This window comes from Rhineura floridana, chromosome 1 (genome assembly GCF_030035675.1).
Source record: "Rhineura floridana isolate rRhiFlo1 chromosome 1, rRhiFlo1.hap2, whole genome shotgun sequence".
In the NCBI taxonomy this organism is placed as follows: Eukaryota; Metazoa; Chordata; class Lepidosauria; order Squamata; family Rhineuridae; genus Rhineura; species Rhineura floridana.
Genome location: NC_084480.1, coordinates 322,265,771 through 322,285,255, shown reverse-complemented (window position 1 = coordinate 322,285,255; position 19,485 = coordinate 322,265,771). Strand labels below are relative to the sequence as shown.

The 19,485-nt window shown below is 46.7% G+C and overlaps 1 protein-coding gene across 1 annotated transcript in view; it reads left to right on the top strand.

Annotated features, from left to right (window-relative positions):
* The window catches only part of WDR97 (WD repeat domain 97), a 63,013-nt gene that overhangs the window by 23,349 nt on the left and 20,179 nt on the right, over positions 1–19,485 (top strand). The window contains exons 12-19 of the mRNA XM_061607208.1: positions 4,561–4,716; positions 5,622–5,771; positions 6,081–6,191; positions 6,301–6,516; positions 7,903–8,016; positions 9,651–9,815; positions 10,276–10,347; positions 11,139–11,285. Coding sequence (XP_061463192.1) covers positions 4,561–4,716; positions 5,622–5,771; positions 6,081–6,191; positions 6,301–6,516; positions 7,903–8,016; positions 9,651–9,815; positions 10,276–10,347; positions 11,139–11,285 — 1,131 coding nt within the window. The remainder of the gene's footprint in view (positions 1–4,560; positions 4,717–5,621; positions 5,772–6,080; positions 6,192–6,300; positions 6,517–7,902; positions 8,017–9,650; positions 9,816–10,275; positions 10,348–11,138; positions 11,286–19,485) is intronic.

Sequence of the window (19,485 nt, the reverse complement as noted above, 5' to 3'; positions counted from 1 at the left end):
AGGCAGGGCTGGAGATTCCTTGGTAATTGCCAGGCCGTAAGTCCTCAGCCGGCAGCTTGGCTATAAATCTGCCAGGCTAGCAAGGAGGAAGCAAGATAAGGGCAGAGGCCGTTCAAAGCTTACGTGCCAAGCCAGAAATCCAGAAGAGACGTCAGTGAAGGTCCGGGTCTAGTTTGCCAAGAGATCAGTCCAAGTCAAGGTTCAGGGGATAGGAAGACACACAGTGGTCATGCCTGACGTTGTAGTCAGCAACAAGCTGAAGCCAAGGTTTGACTTTTAAGGAGCAGGTTTGTCAGCAGGTGTGAGCCATCAGCGTTTTGGCCTTAAGTGGACAGGCCTGCCCCTCTTCTGCCTGACCTTCTGTTGTCTACGTTCTCCAGGTGAGGGGGGAGTATTCTGTCCACTGTCTGCATCTGGCTGAAGGGCTTCAGCTGTGTCTGGGGTGCTCTGCAGCTGAGGGGGAGAAGGAGCTGGGTTCTCAGGAGTTTCTTCCATTTCTCCTTCTGGGTCTGCTGCTTCTGGGTCTGCTGCTTCTGGGTCTGCTGCTGTTACTCCCGAGTCATCCTCGTCTGATGAGTCCTCTGACGGGGCCATGACAATAACAACATAAGAAGAGCCTGCTGGATCAGGCCAGTGGCCCATCTAGTCCAGCAACCTGTTCTCACAGTGGCCAACCAGGTGCCTGGAGGAAGCCCGCAAGCAGGACCCGAATGCAAGAACACTCTCCCCTCCTGAGGCTTCCGGCAACTGGTTTTCAGAAGCATGCTGCCTCTGATTAGGGTGGCACAGCACAGACATCACAGCTAGTAGCCATTGATAGCCCTGTCCTCCATGAATTTGTCTAATCTTTTAAAGCCATCCAAGCTGGTGGCCATTACTGTGTCTTGTGGGAGCAAATTCCACAGTTTAACTATGTGCTGAGTAAAGAAGTACTTCCTTTTGTCTGTCCTGAATCTTCCAACATTCAGCTTCTTTGAATGTCCACGAGTTCTAGTATTATGAGAGAGGGAGAAGAACTTTTCTCTATCCACTTTCTCAAGGCCATGCATAATTTTATACACTTCTATCATGTCTCCTCTGACCCGCCTTTTCTCTAAACTAAAAAGCCCCAAATGCTGCAACCTTTCCTCGTAAGGGAGTCGCTCCATCCCCTTGATCATTCTGATTGCCCTCTTCTGAACCTTTTCCAGCTCTATAATATCCTTCTTGAGATGAGGCGACCAGAACCGTACACAGTATTCCAAATGCGGCCGCACCATAGATTTATACAACGGCATTATGATATCGGCTGTTTTATTTTCCAATACCTTTCCTAATTATCGCTAGCATGGAATTTGCCTTTTTCACAGCTGCCGCACACTGGGTCGACATTTTCATCGTGCTGTCCACTACAACCCCGAGGTCTCCCTCCTGGTCGGTCACCGCCAGTTCAGACCCCATGAGCATATATGTGAAATTCAGATATTTTGCTCCAATATGCATAATTTTACACTTGTTTATATTGAATTGCATTTGCCATTTTTCTGCCCATTCACTCAGTTTGGAGAGGTCCTTTTGGAGCTCTTCTCAATCCCTTTTTGTTTTAACAACCCTGAACAATTTAGTGTCGTCAGCAAACTTGGCCACTTCACTGTTCACTCCCAATTCTAGGTCATTAATGAACAAGTTGAAAAGTACAGGTCCCAATACCGATCCTTGACGGACTCCACTTTCTACAGCCCTCCATTGGGAGAACTGTCCGTTTATTCCTACTCTCTGCTTTCTGCTTCTCAACCAATTCCTTGTCCACAAGAGGACCTCTCCTCTTATTCCATGACTGCTAAGCTTCCTCAGAAGTCTTTGGTGAGGTACCTTGTCAAAAGCTTTTTGAAAGTTTAAGTACACTATGTCCACTGGATCACCTCTATCTATATGCTTGTGGACACTCTCAAAGAATTCTAATAGGTTACTGAGGCAGGACTTTCCCTTGCAGAAGCCATGCTGGCTCTGCTTCAGCAAGGCTTATTCTTCTGTGCGCTTAGTTAATCTAGCTTTAATCATACTTTCTACCAGTTTTCCAGGGACAGAAGTTAAGCTAACTGGCCTGTAATTTCCGGGATCCCCTCTGGATCCCTTTTTGAATATTGGCGTTACATTTGCCACTTTCCAGTCCTCAGGCACGGAGGAGGACCCGAGGGACAAGTTACATATTTTAGTTAGCAGATCAGCAATTTCACATCTGAGTTATTTGAGAACTCTCGGGTGGATGCCATCTGGGCCTGGTGATTTGTCAGTTTTTATATTGTCCATTAAGCCTAGAACTTCCTCTCTCGTTACCACTATTTGTCTCAGTTCCTCAGAATCCCTTCCTGCAAATGTTAGTTCAGGTTCAGCGATCTGCCCTATATCTTCCACTGTGAAGACAGATGCAAAGAATTCATTTAGCTTCTCTGCAATCTCCTTATCGTTCTTTAGTACACCTTTGACTCCCTTATCATCCAAGGGTCCAATTGTCTCCCTAGATGGTCTCCTGCTTTGAATGTATTTATAGAATTTTTTGTTGTTGGTTTTTATGTTCTTAGCAATGTGCTCCTCAAATTCTTTTTTAGCATCCCTTATTGTCTTCTTGCATTTCTTTTGCCAGAGTTTGTGTTCTTTTTTATTTTCTTCATTCGGACAAGACTTCCATTTTCTGAAGGAAGACTTTTTGCCTCTCAGAGCTTCCTTGACTTTGGTCGTTAACCATGCTGGCATCTTCTTGGCCCTGGCGGTACCTTTTCTGATCTGCGGTATGCACTCCAGTTGAGCTTCTAATATAGTGTTTTTAAACAGCTTCCAAGCATTTTTGAGTGATGTGACCCTCTGGACTTTGTTTTTCAGCTTTCTTTTTACCAATCCCCTCATTTTTGTGAAGTTTCCTCTTTTGAAGTCAAATGTGACCGTGTTGGAATTTCTTGGCCATTGGCCATTTACATGTATGTTTAATTTAATAGCACTGTGGTCACTGCTCCCAATCGGTTCAACAACACTTACATCTCGCACCAGGTCCCGGTCCCCACTGAGGATTAAGTCCAGGGTTGCCGTCCCTCTGGTCGGTTCCATGACCAACTGGTCTAGGGAATAGTCATTTAGCATATCTAGAAACTTTGCTTCTTTGTCATGACTGGAACACATATGTGGCCAGTCTATGTCCGGGTAGTTGAAGTCACCCATTACTACCACATTTCCTAGTTTGGATGCTTCCTCAATTTCATATCTGAGTCCTGTGGGAACAACATTTCACAGTGGAGATTGGCGAGCTAAAAGGGGGTGCAGAAGAGAGCAAAGGTCAGACTCTCCTCTCCCTTGACCCAAGAAGACACATTCTATGGGGTGGAGGAAGCAGACTAAGAGGGGAGATGCTGCCCGTTTGAAAGCATCTCTGACGGGAAGGAATCATTCACTTAAGAACAACATCCCTTTAGGGTTGACCTATCCCAGTCTGCATCTGTGTTAGAATTGCTTAATATGTTTTTTAATAATGTTTTTAACCCTTTTTAAAAGTTTTTTTTAAAATGTTTTTAACTCTGTTTTGTTTTAAGATCTGTTTTTATGATGTTTTAAAGTGTTCTTAGTGTTTGTTTGCCACCCTGGGCTCCTGCTGGGAGAAAGGGCGGGATACAAATTAAATAATAAATAAATTAAATAAATAAAGAACATAAGAAACCCCCCTCCCCATTGGATCAGGCTGCGTAAGGCCTCCTTCTCCCTCCTGCTGTGGGGCCCTTCTAGTCCAGGATCCTGTTCTCACAGTGGCCAACCAGATAGAGGCCTCTTCTGGGAAGCCTGCAAGCAGGACCTGGGCTCAAGAGCAGGAGCTGTGCTCGCCCCGCTTGGGATTCCTCCCAGCAACTTGTCCTTGGGGCATTTACTGCCTCGGAGAGCAGAGGCAGAACCACTGAAGAGAGCCCAAAAGCCAGCGGGTGTAAATGGATCAATGCCTTTCATTGGCATATAGACGCTGCTGCCAAAGTGTAAATCCCCCTCTGCCATGTTCTCCCCTTGGGAGTTTCCAAGCAAAGGCCAGGCAGGTAAGTGTCCGTTGGGATTCTTTACTTGTAGGAGATTGGGCCAGATGAGGGTATCAGCAAGAGAAGGGCTTGTCCATTGCAGTCCTTCTGAAGGTGGCCCCATGGCCTGAGAGAGGAGACGGGGCAGCCCGCCTCCACCAGCCTTCCAAGCAGTTGTTTGAGATGAGAGCGTATTCAGTGAAGCACGCCAGCCGTGCCTTCTGGGCGTAGCATCTGCCCTGGATCCTGTGTGACTTCTCCTGGGACTTGCAATCTGCCTGGGGTCATCCCTAAGGAGGAGGGAAAGGGAGGGCCTGGCAGGAGTGCTCAGGTCTTCCCCTGGCGCAGTCCTGGTTGTTTGGGCAAAGTGCTCTCAGGTGCAGACAACGTGGCCTTTCCGTACCTGCGGGGTTGTGCAGGCTGACCCGTGGGCACTGCTGCTGCTGCTGCTCCCCGCCCAGTGGCAGGCAGGAGGAGGGCAGAGCATGCAAGGGAGGTGGCAGCGGAGTCTGAGCTCTGAACCCTCTTGCAGGGATTTTCCCAAATGGCCAAGAGGAACCAGGATTTAGAGCTCGTCCAGAAGGGGAAGAAGAGCACAACCAAGAAATTGCGGCTCACCAGGGAAATGAAGGAAGAGGCCTTTGAGAAATACCTGCAGATCTTCTACAAGAAACAACCCAAAATTGAGGCAAGGCAGGGCTGCTACCTGGGCAGGGGGTGGACAGGACTTTGGGGGGGGGCACATGCATCATCCAGGGGAGAGGGGTGGGCTCCATAGGTGGGGGTGGACAGGACTTTGGGGGGGAGCACATGCATCATCCAGGGGAGAGGGGTGGGCTCCATAGGTGAGGTACCCCAGCCCATTCCCAACGCTGATGGAAAGGTGAGGGAAGTGGAGGCCAGCTGCTGCGTGATGAGCACAGAAGGAAGACCTTCCTAGGAAGCGTTGGCATCTTCAGCGGTCTCCTTTGGCCCAGCCTGGCACTTCCTGCAGTCAGGCCACCCCAGCAAGACCATCTGAAGGAGCCTTTCCGGTGAGGGCGGGCAATGTGTACGCCTCCAGAGCCTGCCCGTGGAATGGCCCATTCTGACCACCACCACGTCCTCATTCATTCAGGTTATTTATTTATTTAAAATATTTCTATCCCGCTCTTCTACCCACTCAGGGGGTCTTACAAAAATAGAATCTAACATGTACATAATAAAATTGTAAACAGTAAAATCACAAAAACATTAACATAAATTAAAATACATAAAATACAATACACACACACACACACATATACATATAGGGATTGGTACTAAAGGGACTACAAAGGTAAAATTTAATGTAGAAGACATAAAGTCAGTGTCAGGCTCTACCTTCAGTCCCTCCCAAAGGCTCTCCGAACATGATCGTTTTCAGAAGTCTCCAGAAAACCAACAGGTTTCATCACTCCTTCCTCATGTTCCCTTCATAGCAAGTCTCTCTTTATCCAGCCACTGGGCTGCCTTGTTACCTCCTGGTGGCTGGATCATTGTTTGCCTTTAACAGCTAGCGTTTAATTGCATTCCCTGGCTCTCCCCCCCCCCCATGCATTTCTCTCCACCCAGATCCCTGAGGAGGACACCTTTAATGCGGATGAGGTGCTGGAAGTGCTGTGTCGGGCTGATTCCGTCTCTGAGCTGTATGGGCCAGATGGCATGTTCTTGGGGTGTTTCCGTCAACCATCTGTCCTGAAAGCTGCCAACCAGATGTTGGAGGTAGGTGGGGGGACGTTCCCTCTGCCCTCCCTGCTCCACCCCGGAAGCCAGCTAGCTCCTGCCTCCAGCTGCTCTGAGCAATGGGCAGGCTCCTCGGGCTCCCATCAGCCCCTCCTCGGCACCCCAGAGCCTCAGATCCCTTTGAAGCAATTAGGATTATACGCCCCTCTTTTTTTTTTTGCTGCCTGAGATGACAGACACACACACACAGAGTTCCTGGTGCTTTAGAGTGATAACCTGAGGCCACCTTGGTTTATGAGCAACCTGATCCTGCTTTGCAAAAAGATCCTCCTCCTCCCCTCTCTGCAGGGTGCCAGCTCCCTTGCCCATGGAAGCGGACAGATTTCCTCCACACTCCCATCTCGCATCAGAGAGGCTTTATTCCTGCTTCCTCCCATGAGAAAGGTCACAAGTGCACAGGTGAGGGCCTAGAAGTGGACCACCACCACCATCAGCACCACATGGCACCAGGCGCGGGGACTGGAGTGGGGAAGGCGGGACTCCAAGAGTGCCTGTTTTTGCCTCCTAGATGGGTGTCAGAGGAAAGGCAGAGCAGCCTTCAGAAGAAGTGCAAGAGCTCCTGCTGCCACTGCCAAGCCCCTCGCTTGGGGCCTCCCAGCACATCTTTGGTCCTGGCCCAGAGGAAGCAGCCAAGTCGCAGTCCTCCTTGAGAGCTACTTCTCGAGGCCTCCTGCTCTCTGCCGTTGACTCCAGGGAGGGGCGGATCAAGGCCCGTAAGGAGCAGGTGAGAGAGAGTTTGTGGAGGGGGGAGGGGTTCACCTCCTGAGCAGGAAACACATTGGCACAGGCAGACGAGCCTTTGGCATTGGTATGTCGCTCATCTGATCCCAAAAGTTGTGGGCAGTTTGAAGCCACCTGATCCAGCCGGACCCTCCATCCATCTAGAGCAGCGTTGTCTTCTCTGGCTGGCAGCAGTGACTCTCTCCAGGAATCCCTCTGAGAGCCCTTTGGCAAGCCAGATAAGCCACATGTGAATTGGGCTGTTTGCACAGTAAGATCCTTTTCACTTAAGATGCTGTCAGGGACTGGACAGGGTGTGGTGGGGGGAGGGACCTTTTGCATGCAGAGTGGGTGCTCTCTCCCACTGGCTGACAGCCCCTAATTCAGCATCGTCTGAGCTCTGCGAGTGCCGCATTCTCCAGAATGAAGCATAGAGTGTTCGAGGATCAGGATATTTGCAGGGAGACCAAAATGCTTATTTATAAAGCCATTGTACTACCAACCTTCCTGTACGCCTGTGAAACATGGACCATCTATAAACGCCACTCCCAACTTCTTGAAAGATTCCACCAACGCTGCTTCCAGAAAATTCTGCAAATTACTTGGGAAGATAGGCGGACTAATGTTAGCGTATTGGAAGAAGCAAAGACCACCAGTGTTGAAACAATGATCCTCCAACATCAACTTCGCTGGACTGGCCATGTTGTTCGAATGCCTGATCACCGTCTTCCAAAGCAGCTACTTTACTCTGAACTTAAGGATGGAAAAGGGAATATCGGTGGACAGCAAAAGAGGTTTAAAGATGTTCTCAAAGCTAATCTAAAAAAAATGCAACATGAGCATCGAGAACTGGGAAGCCTTGGCCCATGAGCATCCCAATTGGAGGTTGGCCATTATCAAAGGTGCTATGGACTTTGAAGAAGCATGAGTACAGGGCAAAAGGGACAAACGAGCTAAACGGAAGGCACGTCAAGCAAATCCTCATCGTGACCATCTTCCATCTGGAAACCTGTGTCCTCACTCTGGGAGGCTGTGTGGATCCAGAATTGGCCTCCACAGTCACTTACAGACCCACTGTTAAAGACCTTACCCTGGAAGACAATCTTACTCAGCCACGAGTGAATGAATGAAAGAGGGACACCTCCTAGGCAAGGCTGGTTGAGAATTTGAACCCAGGGCCTTATGTCTTCTAAGCAAGAATCACATCCCCCTAGAGCTGGTGTCTCTTACCTGATGGACCAGGGGCCACTGTCAGGTGGGTCTCTGTGCCACTCCCCTTTTGGTTGGACAAAGGCCAGTAGCTGAAAGGGGGGGGCATCCCAAGAGATTACTGAAGCCCGTTAAAATGCCTGGGCAGTTAACTAAGCACCTTCTTTTCCTTGCACCCCAGTTTGATAAAGACTTGGACATGATTAAAGAGTCTGAAACTGTGCTTCAAGTCTTGCCCTCTTCGCAAGTCTCCTTGTCCCCCAGTTCCACCGTGGACCACACCAAGAGCGAGAAGGTAAAAAGAGGCCCCTGTCTAGCAGGACTCTGTGGTGCGATGAGTGTTTAACATATTTCAGACCAGTTTAACTTTGGTTGCTTCCAGCAAAAGGGGCATTCAGATATTGCAAATGAGTCATTGGCAACAGTTTTTTTTTTTAATTGACTGGATTTTCCGCAGAGAGGGTAAATCCAGAATAAATGGGCAAAAGGTATGGGCTGGTGTTTTGATGTTGCTGATGATGTCATATGAATGCTGCCAATTTTTTAAAAAAATTGCATGCATGAGGCACAGGGACCCTCCAATGTTCACCTGTTTGGTAGGGCACCTCTTTGTCCGCTTTGTAGCGACGCATGTTATTTTATCCTTAAGAGCCTTAAGGCAAATGGTGGCCCAGGGTGGAAGTGTGGGGGCTAGAATTGTTCTGCTGCTGCTGCAGCTGGTGTGTGTGAGAGAGAGAACAACCCACACGCCATTAAGGAACCTTCTACTGATGCTTTAATTTTGCACACTTTATTAGCTTTGTTTGCCAAATGAATATGCTCATTTTTCTGAATTTAGATCGGTGTATTCTGCTCTCCCCCAGCAAACTAGAGGAGTACTGAGGCTAGGAGCAGAGACACACCATGTATTTAAAGGACATCCAACACACATTTAAATCACATGACTTCCCCCAGAGAATGATGGGAACTGTGGTTTCCCCCTCACTGAGCTACAGATTCCCAGCACCCTTAGCAAACTACAGTTCCCATGTCTAAAACAACTGCAGTGAGGCAGTGTGTGTGGTGGGGCCTACAGGGTGGGCTGGAGAGGTGAACAGCCCCTGCAGACTGGAAACTGCACCAAGACCTTGGTCCATTTGGCTCAGTGCTTCCTGCACTGACTGGCAGCAGTTCCTCTCCAGGGTTTCAGGAGGAAAAAGGTCTTTATTTCCCAGCCCTGCCTGGAAACGCCATGGGAAACTGAACCTGGGACCTCTTGCGTGCAAAATGGGCTCTGAGCTACGGGTGGCCCTAGCAGGACTTCCTCCTGTTTAAGCCCCATTATTTATTTATTTATTTATTATTCATTATTTAATTAGTATCCCGCCCTTCCTCCCAGCAGCAGCCCAGGGTGGCAAACAAAGTGCTAAAAACACTTTAAAACATCATAAAAACAGACCTTAAAATACATTAAAACAAAACAGCATTAAAAACATTTTTTAAAAACCAACTCTAAAAAAGGGTTAAAAACATTATTAAAAAACATATTAAGCCCCATTAAAAAGAGCAGAACATCCAGTCCATGCACAAGAGCATCAACCTGCTTCCGTTCCTTTCAGCGAGACCCTTCTGTGGGAGATGTTCACCCAGGATTGTGCCTGCGGTGTCTAGTAGAAGCCGCCTGCGCAGTTTCGCAACATGCCCTCCCCTTAAGAAAAAGCAAACCCCAACCAAGTGTGCATCTTTCATGTGCTGTGGCTCCTGCACAGGAGAGTAAAGGGGGGACTGGCAGGAATGGGTGGTTCTCTGCCCTGAGCTGTTGGCTGGCTGGGAGGCATTTTGGAGGCAGAGGAGGGACGGACACAGAAGGAGAAGCAAAGCAGTGGGGGGGGGGATGCCCGGGGGCTCCTCATCTGGGTTTTAATGGCGGCCCCCATGGATTGTGCCTAGAGTGTTGTCTTCAAGGAGTCTCCTTCGCCAGACAAGAGCCAGGACTCCCCCCGGTCCCTGAGCTCTCCTTCCCGTATGAGGAGCCCAACATCTTCTGTGACCATCAAGGGCTTCTTTCCGGAGAGGCCGCCGACAAGCAGCCAGGACCATCTCAAGCTGCAGACGGTGAGGGCTTGCTGGAGCGAGCGAGCGAGCGAGTGGGTGAGCCATTCTGGGCAAGGGGCAACAGGGCCTCTGCTCCTCTGGCGGCACCCTGGGCAGCTGCCCACCTTGGCTGTGTGGCCGGGGGGGGGCATCGTGCCTAGGAAGGGCCAGGCGGGGTACTTCTCCGATGGACTTTATTGATTCTGCTGCGCTGAGCTGCACTGGGCCGGGCCGGAAGCAGCAGCATTATGGCTTCATCCCTGCTTGGACCTTGTGAAAACCAGTCCATACCCTCTCCCCATCCAGCCCCATGTAATGTCTCTCTGCATCCCCCACATCACTCTGCTTTCCCCGAGTGGGGAATTTCTAAACAAGGGAGAAGTCAACCTGGAGGCTATGCTGTCTAAACCTAAAATGTGGGTAAATTAAAGGCACTCTGCACATGCTTGAGAGTTCTTTTTCTCTTTCATACCAAAAACAGGTTACCAGGCTAAGCTCTGGCTCAAATTCAGCTGTCTTTCCTGGCCTTTTTTCTGTTTGTGCAGGGTCACAGGTATGTAGTCTGTACTACCTTCAGTTCTCTTACTTCTGAGATTGCCCTCACATTTTTACCCAGCTGTTTTGGGATCCATAAGGGCTAGGAACTTGTTCTTTATCAAAAGAAAAGCCCCAGAACTATATGCATATGTTCCTCTTCCTGCTCAGTGCAGTCTCCATGCAGTCTTGTTGGCACATTTTGCGGTGACTCCCAAATAGCTTGGTAGGCCTGTGGCCCCCTGTATGGTGCGTTTATGTCTGAAGCTCTAGGGAGGGATGGCAGGCTCTTCCTGGGGCAGGTGATGCTTTCCTCCCCCATCATCCAATGTCTGGGTAGGCTGAATGCCTCCTATCAAGGGATCCTTGCTAGATTGCATGGCACATATTGCCCATTGACTGACAACACCTTTCCTGCCCTCCCATCCCAACAAAGGAGGGAGTTCAGGAACATCTGCTGTCTTCCTGTTATGACGTTCTCCCCTATATGGCTCTTGGGGCAGCAGAGAGATCCTGTTCCTCTTGCAATGCCATTGTGGCATTTTGTCCTATTCCACGGATCTTTGCACAGAGCAGCGTGTTGCACACACAGCTGCCTTCGAGGGTCTTGGCACATTCACAAGTGAGAGATACGATTGGTTGGGATCCAATCCAGAAGGTAGTGCATTTTAAAAATGGGGGGAGGTGATGAGTTCAGAAAGCCTGGTGCCCTGTAGCTTGGCCTACCTGGCAGACCTTGTTGCCCTTTGCTATGGGGGTGGGGTGAGGGAAGAGGCTTGCTGTCTGAACTACTTTGCTTTTTGTTGGTAGGAACAAGAGAGCCAGCCAGGTTTACTGCTGCCCAGGATATCATCTGGGTTCATCCCCAATTCAGTGGCTGCCTTGCAGTTTTATAGTCAGAAACTGCTTATGGAGGACAGAGAAGAGACATTTGTGAGGGTGATAGGACCCGAGGAGGTAAGGCGGAGTGGCAGCAGAGCAAAGACTGGCACCTTCTCCTGCCCCCTCTTGCCAGCCCTGCTAGATCTGGTGACCAAGCAAGGTGGAGTGACTGGTGCACAGTGGGATATCACTGCGGGAAAAGTGTTCTGTGCCACCCTCCCTGTGGGATGTGCTTACAGCAGCACTTTCTCCTGCCAGAGCAACTGCACTCATTCTTATTTGGGAGACAGATTTAACATTTTCTTTCTTTCTTTCTTTCTTTCTTTCTTTCTTTCTTTCTTTCTTTCTGGTAGAAGAGCAGGGGGCTGCTCTGGAAGTGCCCTCTTCCCCACTGCGTGCAGCCCAAGCATACGTTTACTTTCCAGGGTCAAGCTGTCCAAGAAGTGGTTCTGCAAGTTTGGGGTAGAAACCAGCTGTGCATGGTGTTGATTGGCCAGTGCTTGTGATGTCATGAAGAAACCTTCCTTCCCCACCCCAATTCCTAGAGTAGTTTTGTACTTTTTAAAAGGCCATTGGAGCTGGGCAATGTGTTATGCCAAAAGGCTCGCTACATCTGGGGGAAGCTCCAATAATCACCAGATGGGAAACCAGATATAAAACAACACCTTTATTGATTGATTACCGATATCTTTTGCAAAAGAGAGATGAAGTATTCGGCTAACGCCAGAATCCTGGTCTGAAAGCATAGCTACACAGATACATTGATATATGGCTCCCAAGTTCTCCTCACACACAGCCCCTCCCATCTTGTTAGCAACATTTGTCAATGTGCTTCATTGTCTTGCATTTAGAGCGTTCTGGCCTTGAGTGGTCCCTGTGCCCTACCTCCCCCAGGCACACCATATTCTAGCTCAGTCCCTATCTTCTTGGAAGGTATCCCGTTACATGGGAAGAGCAAGTTAGTAGAACATTCAGCCTTCACAGGCGCTGTTAGGAATTTTTGTTTTTCTGCTCCTATGTGGATCAGGTTAATCCATTTTCTGCTGTGTCATATTAACACTACATACTACAATTCCCAAACTATATATCTCATTTCATCACAGTCCCCCCTCAAAAAGCATTTTGGGGTTGAAACTTAATCATTTTCCTCTTTTGGAAGGCTATAATACATCATAAGCATTTGTTTATGTGTTACACTCTCAAGCAGGTGGGCCACCCTTTGGCAACCGGATCCAGTATTTTAGAATAATATCCTATGGGGCACCATCTGTTTCCCCATTTCTTCGTCAGGACTCCTGAAGCTACTCCTTTGTTTTCACTCACATACATTCGGTATGGCTTCTGTCCCTCTGGTAGGGCTAGCCCAGGAGGGTTGCCTAGGGCTTGTTTCAACTCCCTAAATGCTTTTTCCATTAATTTAGTCCATTTTCAATCCTTTTAGCCCCTCCTTTGTCAGGGACTCATACAAAACAGCTGCTTTTACTCCAAACTCAGGGATCCATTGCCTGCAGAACCCCACTAGTCCCAAAAAGCTCTCAATTCTTTTGGAGTTCTGGGGCTTGGCATACCACATATTGCTTCCCTTCTTTCAAGGCCCAAGGCCCTTTTCTGCTTCTAAAGCCCTGGCTGGATTATTCTTGCATACCCATACTATTTCTGGGATGCCCTCTGCCTCTGCCTCCCATTCCAAGGCTGGGGCTTTGTTTTGCATCACCCCCCTCAGGGCCATTTGATATGAAGAGCTACAACATTTAGGAATGGTGACTTTCATCAGGTTCCCTTCAAAGGAAATGGAAGCTTGCAGTTTTGTCAAAATGTCCCTGCCCAGTAAAGCAACAGGACAATTTGGGGATATCAGAAATTCATGTTGTATATGTCCATCTCCAATCTTGACCAACTGAGGCCATGTGAAGTGAAGATTTTGCTTTATCCCATCAATGCCTTCCACCTTCTTAATGTGGGGGCTTATTTGGTCAGGCTGAGCCCCTGGCAAAATAGAATAAGTTGCCCCAGTGTCAATAAGGGCATTGTACTTTTGTCCCTTGACTCTAAGAGGCACTGTTGGTTCTTCTAGCCTCTTGGGGAACAGGCCTGAACCCACCTTCATTCTGAATCTTCCTCATGCCTCATCATTTCCCTTTCAAGCTGGCGAATTTCCCTGTATGATTATGCTGCAATACCACTGCTGCTTTTTGACATAGACGGCCTGCAATTTCTACCTTTACCAGTCCTTCTGGTATTTGAGTTACATCATACCAAAAAGGATCTGGGCAGTTCAATGTCTTTGGGATTGTACGTCCCCAATCCACAAGCTTATGATGCATGTGTGTATATTTATTTATTTATTTATTTATTTTATTCAGCTTATATCCCGCCCGACTAGCAAACAGCTCTCTGGGCGGCAAACATAGAAACATACACAATAATAAAATTACAAGATCAATATAACAAATATAAAAGTACATCATCTAAAATAACAATTACAACATTTACATAAATAACTTAGATTAAAATGCCTCAGAGAAGAGAAAGGTTTTAACCTGGCACCGAAAAGATAATCGTGTCGGCGCCAGGCGCACCTCCTGTGTGCTCCTAATTGACACTAAAAAAAACTAAGGCTCTTTCTAACGAACAATGGGATTCACTGTGGGTGGGGATTTATACGCCAAGGAATAAGATAACATTTATGCAACAGCATTTAACTCTGCCCTTGTTTTCCCTTTGCACAAAACCTCTGGAACGCATCACCAGCCATACCATCAGATGGGGGTGTGTGAGAGTTGGGGTGGGAGTTATAGCTCTTGGCCTTACACCTCCTAGAGTCCACTTGAACTAACATGGGGTTAGCCAAGCCGTATCACTCCCCCTCTTTGAAATGTAGACGTATACGTTCTTTCACAATTCTGCCCCTGGGCTCCAATGCTGACTTCCAGTCAGTGTAATTGTGCTATATGTGATGGACACACATTACAAGGGCCATTTAGACAAAGATCAGAATTTTCTGAAACATCAAAATCACCACAATGGGGTGCATTATAAGGGTTAAACCTCCTTTGGCGTTCTCACCCCCAGCCAAACAGGGAATTCCATGTGCCTCTGTCTGTGAGAGCTTATCTATGATTTGAGTGACTGCATGTCGATCATGTATTATCTGACATGTAACTTGCACTCCTGAACATTGCACTATTCCTAACCATTGTTATGACAGAATGGGAAAGTAAGCAGATGGGCCAGAAAATAATGATGCAGTGGGCCAAATCTCTACACTGGTGAACCCCGCATCTGAAATAGCTGAATTCTGTAAAACCCCTGTTACAAAATCACTCAGAGGGATTTAAAAAGCAAAAACATCCTCCTTAAAGGACAATTCATAAAACATTACATTCAATATTACAATGGAAATAAAACAAGTGTCAGGGTCTTGAATCATACTGCAGGGTGGCTTGTACAGAGTTCATCCTCTGGAAACCAGCTGATACTGTAACTGAATTGTGTATGACTTGCCAATGCTAGGCAAAAAGACTGGAATCATGAATAATCATTTCCTCCTCCCCCCGAGTGACTGTGATTTAAAATTGCAAGTTTGCACAACGTGGGACATCTTGCCAAAAGAAATAGTGGTGTCCTCTTCAGGTTGATAGCCAAAGTAGACTGCCAGTTTCTGTATTTGGGGAAGACTGAAGCAGGCCCCTCTGCTATTATGGTAGCACATGCTGGAGAATAGCATGCCAATTGCTGTGAAGCTCCAGTCAAAAATGCCTGCAATAAATCTCCTGTGCCTCACACAAAAAGAAAACGTTCCTTTGGGAGAAAATGCTTCAGCACAGGAAAGAAAATGTAAAAATAAAACACATCCATGGCCACAGATGAAACTTTCTGATCAAAAGTGGACAAAAAACAAAATATTGTGTTGCAACAGACAGACAAACACACAACAGGACTACACATTCTAAAGGCCTTCCCTAGCCTCTGGTCATGTTGCCCATGAAAATAGCCACGAAAAGCAGCCTTTAGGAAGAAAGGGGTTACTTTGCAGCTTTCTACACAGACTGGAGAAAACAACTTCAAGAAACTTAAAAAGAGAAGGGAGCTCCGGAGAAAATCAAGAAGAGAGAGAAAGAGAAAAACAACTTACAGCTGCATTCTTAAATTTCCAAAATATACTTATGCTTTAAATCAGACAGTAAAAAAACTTCTTAATTTCTTAACACTATACCAGAGTGACAAAAGAGGGATCCAGGCGATTCTCCTCTATACCTATATAAAATCAAAACAAACATTGTACCACATGCTTCTGCGTCATCCTATAAAGCAGGCCCCTCTGCTATTATGGTAGCACATGCTGGAGAATAGCATGCCAATTGCTGTGAAGCTCCAGTCAAAAATGCCTGCAATAAATCTCCTGTGCCTCACACAAAAAGAAAACGTTCCTTTGGGAGAAAATGCTTCAGCACAGGAAAGAAAGTGTAAAAATAAAACACATCCATGGCCACAGATGAAACTTTCTGATCAAAAGTGGACAAAAAACAAAATATTGTGTTGCAACAGACAGACAAACACACAACAGGACTACACATTCTAAAGGCCTTCCCTAGCCTCTGGTCATGTTGCCCATGAAAATAGCCACGAAAAGCAGCCTTTAGGAAGAAAGGGGTTACTTTGCAGCTTTCTACACAGACTGGAGAAAACAACTTCAAGAAACTTAAAAAGAGAAGGGAGCTCCGGAGAAAATCAAGAAGAGAGAGAAAGAGAAAAACAACTTACAGCTGCATTCTTAAATTTCCAAAATATACTTATGCTTTAAATCAGACAGTAAAAAAACTTCTTAATTTCTTAACACTATACCAGAGTGACAAAAGAGAGATCCAGGCGATTCTCCTCTATACCTATATAAAATCAAAACAAACATTGTACCACATGCTTCTGCGTCATCCTATAATCAAAAAGGCAAGTGGGATATAAAGATTAGACTTCTGATCATATACAAATGCGTAAAGAAAGACCCTCTGTCCACTCAGTTATCAGCAAAAGATCTCAGGTCAGTCAATTAAATCATAATTTATATGCACGGAAACAACCGCAATCACACAATAAACTGAAAGATATAATAGAATTATATCGGGCTGCAAAGTGGCAGCGCCTGCGTTGCTCTCTTTGGCTGTTTACACAGACAACGAGCTGCCATAGTGAAAACTAAACCCAGTACTTGAGCAAAGGAACGGGACTCTGACATTATAGTACAGAAATTATTCTCTTTTCTTTTCCCTAAAACACCACTAATTTTCCCAAGACATTTCTTACCCATGAAATGTCTATGTAGCTCAAACCTTCTGTCTACATCCTGTCAATCTTACAACTGCCCCCATAAACTGGGGTTCCTTCCACATACACCCTTCATTAAAGGTGATGTCACTATGCTTTTGCCTGGTATAGGGAAGCTTAAAACTTCCAGGACCATTTCTGTACTCCCTTTTTCCTCATCACCATCACCTGAAACATGCATGACTGTGGCCACCAGCCCCTGTTGAACCTGCAACTGTCTTTCCAGTTCTTTAATTTGAGCTTTGCACTCATCATGGCTACCATTCAACCGTTGCTCTCGTGCTCTAACCACAAGGTGTTCAGCAGTTAATTTTGCTCTGGGACATTCATCCTTTTCTTTTAACTCCAAACACTCTTTTTCAAAGGCTTCCTCTGCCTGCTCCAACTTACTCCTTGCCTCCTGACTTTTCTTGCATTCTTCCTCTAACAAATCTGACAAATCTTGACATGCATTATAAAGTCCCCAAGCGGCTGCAGCACTTTTCTTTGATTTGGAAGGCCTGCACTCTTTGCAATATCCTGCATAGGCCTCAGTCATGGTTTTCATAGGGTCATCTGTCTTAAAACATCATCCCACACACACCTTCCTTTCTTAATCAACCATTTCTCTATTTTCGATAGGCACTCTACTGGACTCATAAAGCGTTTTATTCCCTCCATGGCTACCACTTTTGCCATAGCTTAGAAATCTCCAACACCAAAAGCCAAATGCAAAGAATAAGAAAGAATAAATTCAGGGATGAGCCACCTTCAAATGCCACATTCCCAAATCAAGTCACTCATGAGTAAAGCTGCTGTCACCAGCTTTTTCTCCCAGATTGACTCTCAAAAGGAAAAAACAGAGTCTCTGCCAGCCAGAGCACTGAACATTCCCAGTGCAAATCCTGTTCCCACCTTTTCCAAGTACCTAGCCCCACCGGCTCAAAATACTTGCAAGGCTTCGTTCCCCAGAACTGTACAGAAGGGGAGGGAGACACAAGTGTTATCAAGGGCTTTCAAAATGGATGGGACCCAGTTTAGGGAACCACCTTAGTAGCTTAATGAGTTAACCTTCTCTCCAGTCTCAACGTTGGCTAATTGCTGTGTCACAATCACAACCATCATTTGCCAAAGCTTTGTTGCCAAGGACAGAAGGGGAGGGGGATAACAATGTGCCAGGGAATTTCTATACCTTAACCTCTGGATTTACCACAGCATTTAAAGGACATTTCCCCACTCACTTTAAAACAAGAGACAGCAAAACATAGTAAGAAAGAAAAGGAAATTACACTCATTCCAGTTACATTCAGAACTTGGCTACCTGTTTCCCTGGATTGCAGGACTGTTCACATGTTACTTCGTTCCTGCAACCCTTGCTGCCCGCTTGATTCTCCACCAGTTTGTTATGACATGTGCTCTTGGGAACCTGAGTGTATGAATTTGCCACCCTCATGTCCCATGAAACACACCTCCTTGAGAGGAGGGAATCCTCCACCAGAGACAAAACAAACGCTTTGCCCCAAAATGTGCTCAAATGGTGCATATATTTAACCCAAGAAATGCAGGTCCAAACCAAAACAAAGCAAAGCCTGATTTTATTGAGAGAAAGAGCAAGAAAGCACCACAAAATTACTTGGGTGCATGGCGGCATCTATCATTAACATCCTAACTCATTCATAACTTTAAAGTTAAGAAATCAAAGGACCCTTTTACTATAAGAGGTGAAAGGTAGGAGAGATTACCTATCCTATGCCCGGAGTGGGCGGTTGAATACAGCCAAAGCTATGTAGAAGAGCTCTGATCCAAAACCAGGAAGGAATCTCTTGGTCTCAAGGTTTTGCACCGAGACCCAGAGTCTCCCCGGTTCTGCCCCTGCAGTCCTTGATGCATTCCTTGAGAGTGTAGTATACGTGTATGGGAGCTCTGATGTTTCTTAGCCCCCCTTCCTCTTTCTTCCTCTCTTCTTTCTGTCTTGCTTAAACAAACAGAGCAAATCACAAGTCCGCTAAAAGCTACTAAAGGAACAGATTAAGTTCTTTCAATCTTGTGTCGGCACAGCCGATCCAAGCAGCAAGGGAAAAACAACAACATGTTCTATGAAGTGACAGTAAAGGGAAAAAAGTTCCCTTTTAGCATTCCCACAGAAAACCTTCATACAGACACTCTATTCATACACTTCTATTTAAACAAGATCATTCCTAATACCACTTTTATCTCCCAGGACAATGCTACAAACTACCCATATGGGAGCCTGACAACTGACTCCATTCCATCCACATCTTGTGCTCAACCACCATATACATTTTTAAAATCTTTAAAATTTCTCAAAAAACATTCTAACGGATTCTGCAGCTTTTCCTCCCGTGACACGCCCCTGTTCCCATCCTGGGTTTTTCAACTGCCTACTATAGGTCAGTTCCCTGGGTTTTTTCAACAGGCCCTTGTCTCATGGCCCTTTGTGAAGTCACCCCTACTCCCAATTCCACAAACAAATCTTTACCGGGCTTTTCAGTAGGCCTCTGACTCTCACGACCACACAGTCATCTACAGCTTCCCGTTACTCCCTAAGGTGTTGGCTTCTCTGGTTTCACTATTTGAAGCTCCGGTTGAAACTGCTGTACCCTCTGCGCTCCGCTCCCTGACCTCAAGGCAGGTTCAAACAACCTGGAGCTCCCCTTGACTCTCCAGGGGCGACTCAGAAGGTCAGCAGGTCATCCAGACGCTCCTGGCTGGCTCGCCAAAATTGTTATGCCAAAAGGCTTGCTACATCTGGGGGAAGCTCCAATAATCACCAGATGGGAAACCAGATATAAAACAACACCTTTATTGATTGATTGCCAATATCTTTTGCAAAAGAGAGACGAAGTATTCGGCTAACGCCAGAATTCTGGTCTGAAAGCATAGCTACACAGATACATTGATATATGGCTCCCAAGTTCTCCTCACACACAGCCCCTCCCATTTTGTTAGCAAC